The 13,048-nt window shown below is 35.5% G+C and overlaps 1 protein-coding gene across 1 annotated transcript; it reads left to right on the top strand.

The window, feature by feature from the left end:
* The first annotated feature begins 1,342 nt into the window (after positions 1 to 1,342).
* LOC116629087 (40S ribosomal protein S8-like) lies at positions 1,343 to 1,957 on the top strand. Its single transcript, XM_032399393.1, is given in 1 exon segment — positions 1,343 to 1,957. A coding segment is annotated over 1 exon segment (615 nt).
* The last annotated feature ends 11,091 nt before the right edge of the window (positions 1,958 to 13,048 follow it).

Below are 13,048 nucleotides of genomic sequence, written 5' to 3' on the forward strand. Positions count from 1 at the left end.
TTGTATACATAATGGAATATTACTCGGCCATAAAAAGAATGAAATCTTACCACTTGCAATGACATGGGTAGAGGTAGAATATTATGCTAAGTGATAAAAATCAATCAGAGAAAGACAAATACCATATGTAAATACCATATGATTTCACTCATATGTGGAATTTCAGGAACAAAATAAATAAGCATAAAGGAAAAATAAAGAGAAGGATGCAAGCCAACAGATTCTTAAGTATAGAGAGCAAAGTGATGGTTGCCAAAGGGGAGGTGGGCAGAGAGGTTAAATAGGTGATGGGGATTAAGGGGCGCACTTGTTGTGATGAGCACTGGGTGTTTTATGGAAGGGTTAATCACTATATTATAAGCCTAAAACTAATATTTCACTGTATGTTAACTAACTGGAATTTAAATTATAAGAAAACATGGAAAAAATAGATACTCACTGGACTTCAGTAAAGGGTGGAGAACATCAGTGAGACCCTTGACAAAGAGATAAAAAATAACATATCAGAGATGAAGAACTCAATAAGTGAAATTAAAAATATAATAGATGGAATAAATAATATGCGACAGGAAGCCGAGGAACATATCAATGATCTGGAAGACAGAGTAATTGAAAATAATGAAGCTGAGCATGTGAGAGATAAACAAATACTTCATAATGAGAATTAACTTTAAGAAATGGTTCCTCCATCAAGCATAGCAATATTCACATTATAGGGATCCCAGGAGGAGAGAGGAAGGTGGGCAGAAAACATATTTGAAGAAACAATACCTGAAAATTTCCCAAATCTGGGGAGGGAAACAGATCCAGATTCAGGAGACACGGAGATCATTTTAAAGATTGTAAGAGAAAAGAAGACATTTACATACAAAAGAAACCCCATAATGATTTCAGGTGTTTCAGCAGAAGATTTGCAGGCCAGAAGTGAGTGGCATGATGTATTTGAAGTGCTGAAAGGAAAAATCTGCAGCCAAAAATACCCTATCCAACAAGGATGTCATTCAGAATAGATGGAGAGATAAAGAGTTTCCCAGGTAAACAGACTTAAAAGAATTCATGACCACTAAAACAGCCCTGCAAGAAATGTTAGGTGAGATTCTGTGAGTGGAACATAAAAAAACAATAAGTAAGAGTAAGAAAAATTGGAAGCACAAAGTAAAAGGATGTAAAATATGATACCAACTATCTGAACCATGGAGGGGAAAAGAGTAAAGAGTGAGTTCAAAAATAAGCAACCATCTAGTTAATATAGACTGCTATATGCAGGAGATGTTATATGTAAACTGAATGGTAACCACAAATCAAAAAACAGTAATACTTCTTTTACAACTAGTGCCAAGTGATGGGAATCTCTCAGGACAACTGGCACAAGCATCATAATATTGGGGGCAAGAGAAAGCCCTACCATAAAAAGCAGAAGTATGAGCAAGGATGCCCCACTGTCAACACTAAGATTGGCCCGAGCCACATTCATACAGTCCACATTTGGGGAGCCAACAAGAAGAACCATGCTTTGAGGCTGGATGTGGGGAACTTTGTCTGGGGCTCTGACTGTTGTATGTGTAAAACAAGGATTATTGATGTTGTCTACAATGCATCCAACAAGGAACTAGTCCACACAAAGACCCTGGTGAAGAATTGTATCATGCTTATTGACAACCCACAGTCGTATGAGTCCTGCTATGCACTGCCCCTTGGCCACAAGAAGGGGGCCAAGCTAACACCAAAGGAGAAAGAAATTAAAAAAAAAAAAAACTCAGAAAATTCAAAATAAATATAATGAAAGGAAAAAAATGCCAAAATCAGCAGTTTTCCAGAGGAGCAGTGCCAGCAGGGCAAGCTTCTTGCATGCCTCATTTCAAAAACAGGCCAGTGTGGCCAAGAAGATGGCTATATGCTAGAGGACAAGGAGGTAGACTTCCATCCGAGGAAAAGAAAAGCTCAGAAAGGCAAATAAATTTTCCTGCCTTCTATCTTTGATCATGTATTGTTCTAAACAAAAGCACTAATAGGTATGCAAAAAATAAAGAGTAAGAAACCAAAATAATCACTAAAAAACCCCAGCAAACGATGAGGGACAGAAAAACTACAAAAACAACAACAAATCAAGTAGCACAATGACAATAAATACACACCCATCAATAATTATTTGGGGGGCACCTGGGTGGCTCAGTCAGTTAAGTGCACAACTCATGATTTCAGCTCAGGTCATGATCTCAGGGTTATGAGATTGAGCCCCATTTTGGGCTCTGTGCTCAGTAGAGAGTCTGCTTATCTTTCTCCATCTGCTCCTTCCCCTGCACTCTTCCTCTCTCTCACTCTCTCTCAAATAAATAAATATAATCTTTGAAAAAATTACTTTGAATGTAAATGGACTAAAAGCTTCAATCAAAAGAAATAAGGTGACAGAACAGATTAAAAAAACAAGACTCATCTATATTATTCCTACTCATCTCAGACCTAAAGATACCTGCAGATTGAAAGTGAGGGGATGGAGAAATGTTTATCACACAAATGGATGTCAAAAGAAAGCTACAGTAGCAATACTTATATCACACAAAATAGACTTTAAAACAAAGTCTGTAACAAGAGACAAAGAAAGACACTATATATTAACACAGGAGACAATCCAACAAGAAGATATGACAATTTTAATATTTATGCACCCAAAATGGGACTGCTCAAATACATAAAACAGTTAATAACAAACATAAAGGAACTAATCAATACTAATACAACAATAGTAGGGGCTCTAACACCCCACTTGCTTTGGTGAACAGAACATCTAAACAGAAAATAAACAAGGAAACAGTGGCTTTGAATGATACATTGGAACAGATGAATTTAACAGATATATGCAGATCATTCTATCCTAAAACAGCAGAGTACACATTCTTTACAAGTGCACATGGAACATTTTCCAGAATATATCACATACTACGTGACAAATTAGGCCTCAACAAGTACAAAAAGACTGAGATCATACCATGCATATTTTTGACCACAACACTATGAAACTTGAAGTCAACCACAAGAAAAAATTGGGGAATACCACAAATAACATGGAGGTTAAGCAGCATACTATTAACGATGAATGGGTCAAACATGAAATCAAAGAAGAAATTTAAAAAATACATGGTAACAAATGAAAATAAAAACACAACATTCCAATACGTTTGGGATACAGCAAACACGGTCCTAAGAGGGAAATATAAAGCAGCACAGGCCTATCTTAAGAAGCAAGAAAAATCTCAAATAAAACAACCTGACCTTATACCTAAAGGAACTAGGAAAGGAAAAACAAATGAAGCTTAAAGCCAGTAGAGGAAGAAAATCATAAAGATTAGAACAGAAATAAATGACATAAAAAGTAAAAACAAACAAAAACAACAACAGAGAACAAATCAATGAAACCAGGAGCTGGTTCTCTGAAAGATCTACAAAATGGATAAACCTCTAGCCAAACTCATCAAAAAGAAAAAAAAAAAAAAAAAAAGAAAGGACCCATCTAAACAAAATCACAAATGAGAGAGGAGAAATAACAACCAACACCACATAAATATGAACAAATGTAAGAGAATATTATGAAAAACTATATGCCAACAAATTGGACAAACAAGAAGAAATGGATAAATTCTGGGGACATATAAATTACCAAAATTGAAACAAGAAAAAACAGAAAACTTGAACAGACCAATAACCAGCAAAGAAATTGAGTCAGTAATCAAAAAATTCCCCACAAACAAAATTCCAGAACCAGATTGTTTCACAGGTGAATTATACCAAATATTTAAAGAAGAATTAACACCTCTTCTTCTCAAACTATTCCAAAAAATAGAAAAGGAAACTTCCAAATTCATTCTATGAGGCAAGTATCACACTGATACCAAAACTAGGTAAAGACACCACAAAAAAAAAAAAAAGGAGAACTACAGACCAATATCCCTGATGAATATGGATGCAAAAATCCTCAACAAAATACTAGCAAACAGAAACCAACAATACATTTAAAAAAAATCATTCACCCTCCCAGTTGAATCATCCCATTCAAGTAGGATTTAGTCCAAGGATTCAAGGATGATATCCACAAATCATTCAACATGATAACATCACATCAATAAGAGAAAGGGTACAAACCATATGATCATCTAAATAGATGTAGAAAAATGATTTGACAAAGTACAACATCCATTTAGAATAAAAACCCTAAACAAAGTAGGGTTTATGTTTACCTCAAAATAATAAAGGCCATATATGAAAACCCACAGTAAGCATCATGCTAAATGCTGATAAAATGAGAACTTTACCCCCAAGGTCAGGAAGTAGTCAAGGGTGTCCACGCTCACCACTTTTATTCAACATAATTTTGGAAATACTAGCCACAACAATCAGGCAACAAAAAGAAATAAAAGGCATCCAAATTGGTAAGGAAGAAGTAAAATTTTCACTATTTGCAGATGCCAAGATACTATATACAGAAAACCCTAAAGACTCCAACAAAAAGCTACTAGAACTGATAAATGAATTCAGAAAAGTTGCAGGATACAAATTAATGTGAAGAATTCTGTTACAGGGGCGCCTGAGTGGCTCAGTCGTTAAGCGTCTGCCTTCGGCTCAGGTCATGATCCCAGGGTCCTGGGATCAAGTCCTGCATGGGGCTCCCTGCTCAGTGGGAAGCCTGCTTCTCCCTCTCCCACTCCTCCTGCTTGTGTTCCTTCTCTCGCTGTCTCTCTCTCTGTCAAATAAATAAATAAAATCTTAAAAAAAAAAAAAAAAGAATTCTGTTACATTTCTATATACCAATAATGAGGTAGTGGAAACAGAAAATAAGAAAACAATCCCATTTACAATTGCACCAAAAACAATAAGATACTTAGGAATGAACCTAACCAAAGAGATCAAAGACCTGTACTTTGAAATCTATAAACAATGATGAAAGAAATTGAAAATGACACAAAGAAATGGATAGATATTCCATGCTCATGGATTGGTGGAACAAATATTATTAAAATATCTATATTACCCAAAGCAATCAACACATTTCATGCAATCCCTATCAAAATACCACCAACATTTTTCACAGAGCTAGAACAAACAATCCTAAAATTTATATGGAACCACAAAAGACCCTGAAGAGCCAAATCAACTTTGGTAAAGAAAGCAAAGCTGGAGACATCGCAATTCCATACTTCAAATTGTATTACAAAGCTGTAACAATCAAAACAGTATGGTACAGGCATAAAAATAGACACATAGACCAATGGACAGAACAGAAAACCCAGAAATAAACACACAATTATATGGCTAATTAGTCTTTGACAAAACAGGAAAAATATCCAATAGGAAAAAGATAGTCTCTTCAAAAATGATGTTGGGAAAACTGGACAGCTACATACAAAAGAGTGAAACTGGACTACTTTCTTTCTCCACAGACAAAAACAAATTTAAAATGGATTAAAGACCTAAATGTGAGACCTGAAACCATAGAAATTGCCTGGGTGGCTCAGTTGGTTAAGCAACTGCCTTTGGCTCAGGTCATGATTCCAGGGTCCTGGGATCAAGTCCCACATCAGGCTCCCCCTGCTCTGTGGGCAGCCCGCTTCTCTCTCTCCCTCTGCCTGCCACTCCTCCTGCTTGTGCTCTCTCTCTTTCTCTCTCTCTCTGTCAAATAAATAAATAAAATCTTTAAAAAAAAGAAAAAAGAGCAGAGGCAGTAAGTTTTCTGACATTGGCCATAGCAACATTTTTCTAGATATGTCTCCTGAGGCTAAATAAATAAATAAATAAAAGCAAAAATAAACTATTGGGATTACATCAAAACAAAAAGCTTCTGCACAGCAAAAGAAACAATCAACAAAACTAAAAGACAACCTATGGAATTGGAGAAGATATTTGCAAATGACACATCCAATGAAGGGTTAATATCCAAAATATATAAAGAGCTTATAAAACTCAACACCCAAAAAATGAATAATTCAATTAAAAAATGGGCAGAAGACATGAACAAACATTTCTCCAAAGAAGACACCTAAATGGCCAACAGGCACATAAAAAGATGCTCAATATTGCTCATCATCAGAAAAGTGCAAATCAAAACTACAATGACATATCACCTCACACCTGTCAGAATTGCTAACATCAACAACACAAAAAAAACAAGTGTTGTTGAGGATGTAGAGAAAAAGGAACCCTTGTGCACTGTTGGTTAGAATGCAAACTGGTGTATCCACTGTGGAAACCTGTATAGAGGTTCCTCAAAAAGTTAAAAATAGAACTACCCTATGATCTAGTAATCATACTACCGTGTATTTACCCAAAAAAATACAAAAATTCTAATTCATAGGTATACATGCAACCCTATGTTTATAGCAGCATTATTTACAATAGTCAAATTATGGAAGCAGTCCATGTGTCCATCGACTGATGAATGGATAAAGAACATGTGGTTATAGATACACATTTTTAAAATATTTATTTATTTTAGAGAGAAAGAGTGATTGGGGAGAGGAGCAGAGTGAGATAGAGAGAATCTCGTGCAGACTCCCCATTGAGCATGGAGCCCAACATGGGGCTCGAGCTCATGAAACTGAGATCATGACCTGAGCAGAAATCACGAGTCGGGTGCTTAACCAACCCAGCCACCCAGGCACCCCTACACAATTTAATATTATTCAGCCATAAAAATGAATCAAATCTTGCCATTTGCAAAGACATGGATGGAGCTAGACAGTATAATATTAAGTGAAATAAGTCAGTCAGAGAAAGACAAACATCATATGATTTCACTTATATGTAGAAGTTAAGAAATAAACAAACAAACAAACAAAACAGAGGGGAAAAAGAGAGTCAAACCAAGAAACAGACTCTTAAGTGTAGAAAAGAAGCTAATGGTTAACAGAGGGGAGGTGCGGGGGGATGGGTAAAATAGGTGATGGGGATTAAGGAGTGTACTTGTCATGTTGAGTACTGGTTGTGTATGAATTTGTTGAAACACTGTATTGTATACCTGAAACTGAAATAACACTGTATTTTAATTATAGTGGAATTTAAAAGAAAAAAAGAAACTATTTCATTTAGAGTGAGCTACTGGTGTAGTCTCCTTATATATTTATAGCTTAATCTGTTATTTTTTCCTTCTCTTTTATTCTCTATCTTATTATATTTGCTTTTATATCAGTATTTTATTCAATTAAATGGGAAACCAACAATGCTTTTTTCTTTATGTGAGTAAACAGGGACTCTTTGGTGACAATTCAAGTTGATAGCCTCCTATAATTTTTACAGAAAGTTTTTGGTCAAGGTTCTGCCCATATTTTCCAAACTTATTATCATTTTGCTAAGAAATTTTGACTCTGTGTTATTTTTCCATAGATGATAGAGGAAACGTATCCAGTGAATAAGAGACCAAGGCTTTGAAAGGGTGAATGTCAAAAGTAAATTAGACCTCTGATGACATGAACTCCAAGGAAAATCAAATGGAATATTTCTTCTATGAATTTGTAATTGCATACCGGAAAGCAAAGAATAAGATAAACATTTTTCTGTTTGTTTTTCACTTTCATGGAAACTCCATCCTTATATGCTTTTAGATGGTCACATTTTGCTGACATTTACAAACATTTCATGTTGATCTTACATGGGTCGCATCAATCACCTATACAGTTTCAATGACACTTTGTTAAATAAACTGTCATGAAAGATTTATAGAGAATTTGATAAAAGTAAAGAAGTTGTAGTTTAGCTTTTAAAGATGCATTGCTCCTTTTCTGAGGTGCAATATCACTTCTAAAACACCATTAAGCTTTTTCTAGCAATAAAAAAAAAAAAAAAAAAAACCTTTCTCTCACAATCTTATTTGCATAATCTTCTTCTTCCAAACACTGGAGGTGGGAGTAGGAAGGAGAACCTTACCCCCAATTTAATACTCCTTAGATATAATTGTTGTGCATTGATCCCATGTTAAGAAACACTATGTGTAAGTTAACAGTATTTGGAATTTATTCACTAAAGAACAATTGAATTAATGAGTCTTTAATACATTCATGCAAACAAGTGTTTCCCTCAAACACTTGAGTCATTGTTTTCTGAATTGGGATATATATGGATGACAAAGATGGCACAATTCATTCCTCACACATTATCAAGGTATCCAAGTGGAAGAGGGTTACTAAACAGTTATGCTGGAATTCATAGATTTTTTTTTAACAAGTATAATTCCAATTCAAGACCATTTAATTCAATTTTAAGCCAGCAGCTGCATTAAACATTTGGGTAGTTTTTTTGTTTGTTTTTTTTTTCATTAAATTAAAAATCAGTATTCATTTGAACTAGATTTGTAAGGAGTCACTAAAACTCTAGCAATTTGTGCAAGGAAAGAAATAATAATGTTATACTGCAATTATGTTTGCAATTATATATCTCATTGTGATGGGAGAATAGGTAATAAAAATTTTGTAACATCATGGATCTCTTTTTTTTTTCATTTTACACGTGAATTTGTTAAAAAGTGTTAATTTAGAATATAATTCCATATTGAAGCACTGTTCTAGTCCCCCTTGTAAGTGTCCTTGTTTAATGCTCTACTTACTGACAGATAAGCATTATTTCCCTTGTTATCAGTTCTCAGGAAAAATTTAAAACTTTTTAGATCATTGAGTTTTGTTGTCCGTAAAAGAAGGGTACATTCTGGTAATGAATAATTAATAATTTTAAAATTTTAGACCCTCATGTTTAAAAGAGCAACTTATATATGCTAAAACCCCAAAACGTAAGTGCTTAGTAGAGTATCTTGCATGTGTTAAGCGCATACTACTTATTCAGCATTAAGGTATGCTTTGGTTATGTTTCTGAAGGTGAGATTTGATCTGTAGTATAATCAAATATGTGCTTTAAAAAATAAGCTCTACTATAACAGAATTCAACTTTACAAATGGTTAGAGTACACAAACCATTCTTCAATGAAAGAAAGCCCAGAGCAAACTTACATTTTAAACATAACATTCATAATTTATTGACACATAAGAGTTTGAAATTTAGTAATTTATAGCAATAAAAATAATATCCCTATATAGAGTTAACATGTACAGTCCTTTCCTATTTCAAAAGCTAAATTTCTCCTTTGATAATATTTATTAAATTGCTGTTACACTTATTAATATCAAAATATCTTTTTTAAGTTTCTTTCTTTAAGAAAACACAGTGATCCCTCTCATGCTTTATTCCAGTGATAGCAGGCTGAGGTTTTCAGCTTTTTATTCTTTTATTTTTAAGTAACAAATTCTTCATTTGTTATGAAATCAAAAAAGAAGTTTCTGAGTTATTAAGATTTAAGGGGAGCAAACCTGATTTTCAAATTAAGGCTAAACTAGCAATTCAATTGTAGAAACACATTTTGAGAATCACTGGACAATTTTATACTATTTAAACAGTAAGTAATGAGAAAATCAATAATATAATACAAAGACAGCTTCTTATTATAGGCCTGTTAAAAAATTTCAAGATCCTGTTAATGGTATTTTCATTTTATCAAAGAGAATTTGAGTAAAGAAATTTAACTTTAGGAATAGAAATGCTAAGCACTCTACTTAATAGCACCAGATCTGCACATTTACTATCACATCAGAGCTGTTTTCATTACAAAACTATTGCCATTCTAATCATTAGATTTGGTAAACTGAAATTTAGGGGCCTTTCATTCACTAAGTGAAACTAAACATTATCTCAAAAAGGTGAGATGACAAAGAATTAACCAGGACCTTTAAATTATCTTTAATATTTACAAGTTAAGTTTGCTAAGTTAAAGGTCAGAAAAACATATTTGCATTCTACATTACTTTGTCACACAAACTTAGAAGTTATTAAAATACAATTGAATCCTCATGAATTCAAATGAGCAAATATATAAAGCTTACAGCATGGTGCCAGGTACATAGTGAGGGTTCAAAGAATTTTTTTAAATGACTGAAAGAACTTTCTCAGAAAGCATTTTCAAGTCATGGTTAAAGTTCTTGCAAAACTATAATTAACACTTAAAAATTTTTTTGAGTGGCATCTAGATGTCTTCTAATAGTCTTTAATAGTTCAATACAGCTTCTATAAATATTTTTTCTGATCTACAACATAAGCTTCATACGTAAATCAGTTTTACATGGGTAAACTTGTTATAAAAAATTGAAGAATAAAAGAGCATGTTATTTTTATGTTTGAAGTGAAAAAATTATTTTTGGAATGCTTTCATGATTTGAAACCAATTACTTATGATTAAAAATACCCCTCTTAAGGAAGGCACTTGTGATGAGCACTGGGTGTGGTATATAACTAAATTCTAGACCTGAAATTAATATTATACTGTATGTTAACTAACTGGAATTTAAATAAAAACTTGAAAAAATAAAAATAAAAAATAAAAACATATTTCTTATTGCTTTTATTTAAAAATATTTTCTATTGTTAAAATGTCAATACTATCCAAAGCAATCTACAGATTTAATGCAATCGCTATCAAAATACCAACAGCATGTTTCACAGAACCAGAAAAAATAATCCTAAAATTTATATGGAACCACAAAAGACCCCAAAGAGCCAAAACAATCTTGAAAAAAATAAATAAATAAAGCTGAAAGTATCACAATCTGACGTTTCAGGATATACTAAAAAGCAAGTATGGGAGGCAAGATGGCAGAGGAGTAGGGGACCCTATTTCAACCAGTCCCCTGAATTTAGATGGATATCTACCAAACCATTCTGAACACCCACGAAATCAGCCTGAGATGTAAGAATTATATCTGGATCTCTACAAGCAGAATATCTCCCATGGTTGGGAGGTATGAAGGGTGGAGCCATGATTCTGCAGGCAGATATAGGAAAATAAATAGAAGGGGAAGGGAGCCACCATATGCTGACACCAGAAAGGTGATTTAACACCAGAGTGCAAAAGCGTCCTGTGCTGGGGACCGGGCACAGACTCGCAGACCAGTAGCAGTGGAGAAAAGGACTTTAGTCCAGCCCCAGGAGAGGATCCAGGAGCCGGGGGTGTGTGCTCGCGAACCAGGGGCTCCTCGCGGTTTTATAAGCACAAAGGGTGGAGATGTGCCCAGCCCTGGGATGGATCTCAAGAGAGTTGTTGGCGCACAACCAGGAAGGCTGCAGTTTTTAGCAACACAGACAGAAACGGAGACTGTGTGTCCTGGAGAGCTCAGTGAAGAGCAGACTGCGATTTCTCTGTTCTGGGACAGAGGTTTCAGGGTGGTCACTTCTGCTCTGACACGTGGAAGAGATGCAGAAACCTGCCAGGGAAAGCCAACAGAGAACAAAAGCTAAAAAAAAAAAAAAAAACTGAGCCCACCCAACCCCCAACAGGGGGCAGAGCAACTCTGCCCAAACAGGGTTGCCTGAATAACAGCACAGCAGGCCCCTCCCCCAGAAGAAAGGCTGGAAGAACAAGAAGACAACAAACCTAAGGTCCCTATAAGACAGGTGCATCTTGCTTCAGTGGTGGTTAATACTTTGGACTCTGTACATTCCCTCAACCACCCCTCAACAGAATGACTAAGAGGAGGAACACCCAACAAAGAAAAGAATCAGAGACTATGGCCTCTGCCACAGACCTAATGGATATGAATATAAGCAAGATGTCAGAGATAGACTTCAGGGTAGCAATTATGAAGTCAATATGTAGGCTTGAGAAAAATATTAGCAACAATATAGAATCTCTAAGGGCAGATTTGAGATCTAATGAGGCCGAAATTAAAAATGCTATGAATGAGATGCAGCCTACACTAGATACTCTGACAGCCAGGGTAAATGAGGCTGAAGAATGAATTAGTGAGCTAGAAGATAAGATGATAGAAAAGAAGGAAGCTGAGGAGGAGTGGGATAAACTATTTAAAGCCCAGGAGATTCAGACTGAGAGAGAATAATGACACCATGAAACGTTCCAATGTCAGAATTATTGGGATCCCTGAGGAGGTGGAGAGAGAGAGGACTAGAAGATATATTTGAACAAATCGTAGCTGAGAACTTCCGTAATCTGAGGAAGGAAACAAGCATTCATGTCCAAGAGGCAAAGAGGACCCCTCCCAAGATCAATGAGAACAGATCAACACCTGGACCTATAAGAGCAAACCTCGCAAATCTTAGAAACAAGGAAACAATCCTGAAAGCAGCTGGGGGAAAGAGATTTCTTACGTACTGAGGGAAGAATGTCAGAATAACATCAGACCTGTCCACAGAGACCTGGCAAGCCAGAAAGGGCTGGCAAGACATATTCAGGGTACTAAGCGAAAAGAACATGCAGCCAAGGATACTTGATCCAGCAAGGCTGTCAATCAGAATGGGTGGAGAGACAAGGAGTTTCCAGGACCTGCAGAAAATGAAAGAATATGTGACCACCAAGCTGGACCTGCAAGAAATATTAAGGGGGGGTCTATAAAAGAAGAAAGACCCTAAGAGTAGTATAGACCAGAAATTTACAGAGACAATCTATAGAAACAGGGACTTCACAGGCAACAGGATGGCACTAAAATCATATGTTTCAATGTCACTCTCAATGTGAACGGCCTAAATGCTCCCACGAAATGGCACAGGGTTGCAGATTGGATAAAAAGACAGGACCCATTCATATGCTGTCTACAAGAGACTCATTTTGAACCTAAAGATACATCCAGACTGAAAGTGAGGGGATGGAGAACAATTTTTCATGCCAACAGAACTCAAAGGAAAGCTGGGGTAGCAATTCTCATATCAGAAATATTAGATTCTAAGCTAAAGATTGTAGTAAGAGGTACAGAAGGACACTATATCATTCTTAAAGCATCTATCCAACAAGAAGATCTAACAGTTGTAAATATCTGTGCCCCCAACAGGGGAGCAGCCAACTACATAAGCCAACTGTCAACCAATATAAAGAATCATATTGATAATAACACCTTAAAAGTAGGAGACCTCAACACTCCACTCTGAGCAATAGACAGATCATCTAAGCAGAAGATCAACAAAGAAACAAGAGCTGTGAATGACACATTGGACCAGATGGACTTCAGAGATATAC

The sequence above is a fragment of the Phoca vitulina genome, unplaced genomic scaffold (assembly GCF_004348235.1).
Source record: "Phoca vitulina isolate PV1807 unplaced genomic scaffold, GSC_HSeal_1.0 scaffold267, whole genome shotgun sequence".
In the NCBI taxonomy this organism is placed as follows: domain Eukaryota; kingdom Metazoa; phylum Chordata; class Mammalia; order Carnivora; family Phocidae; genus Phoca; species Phoca vitulina.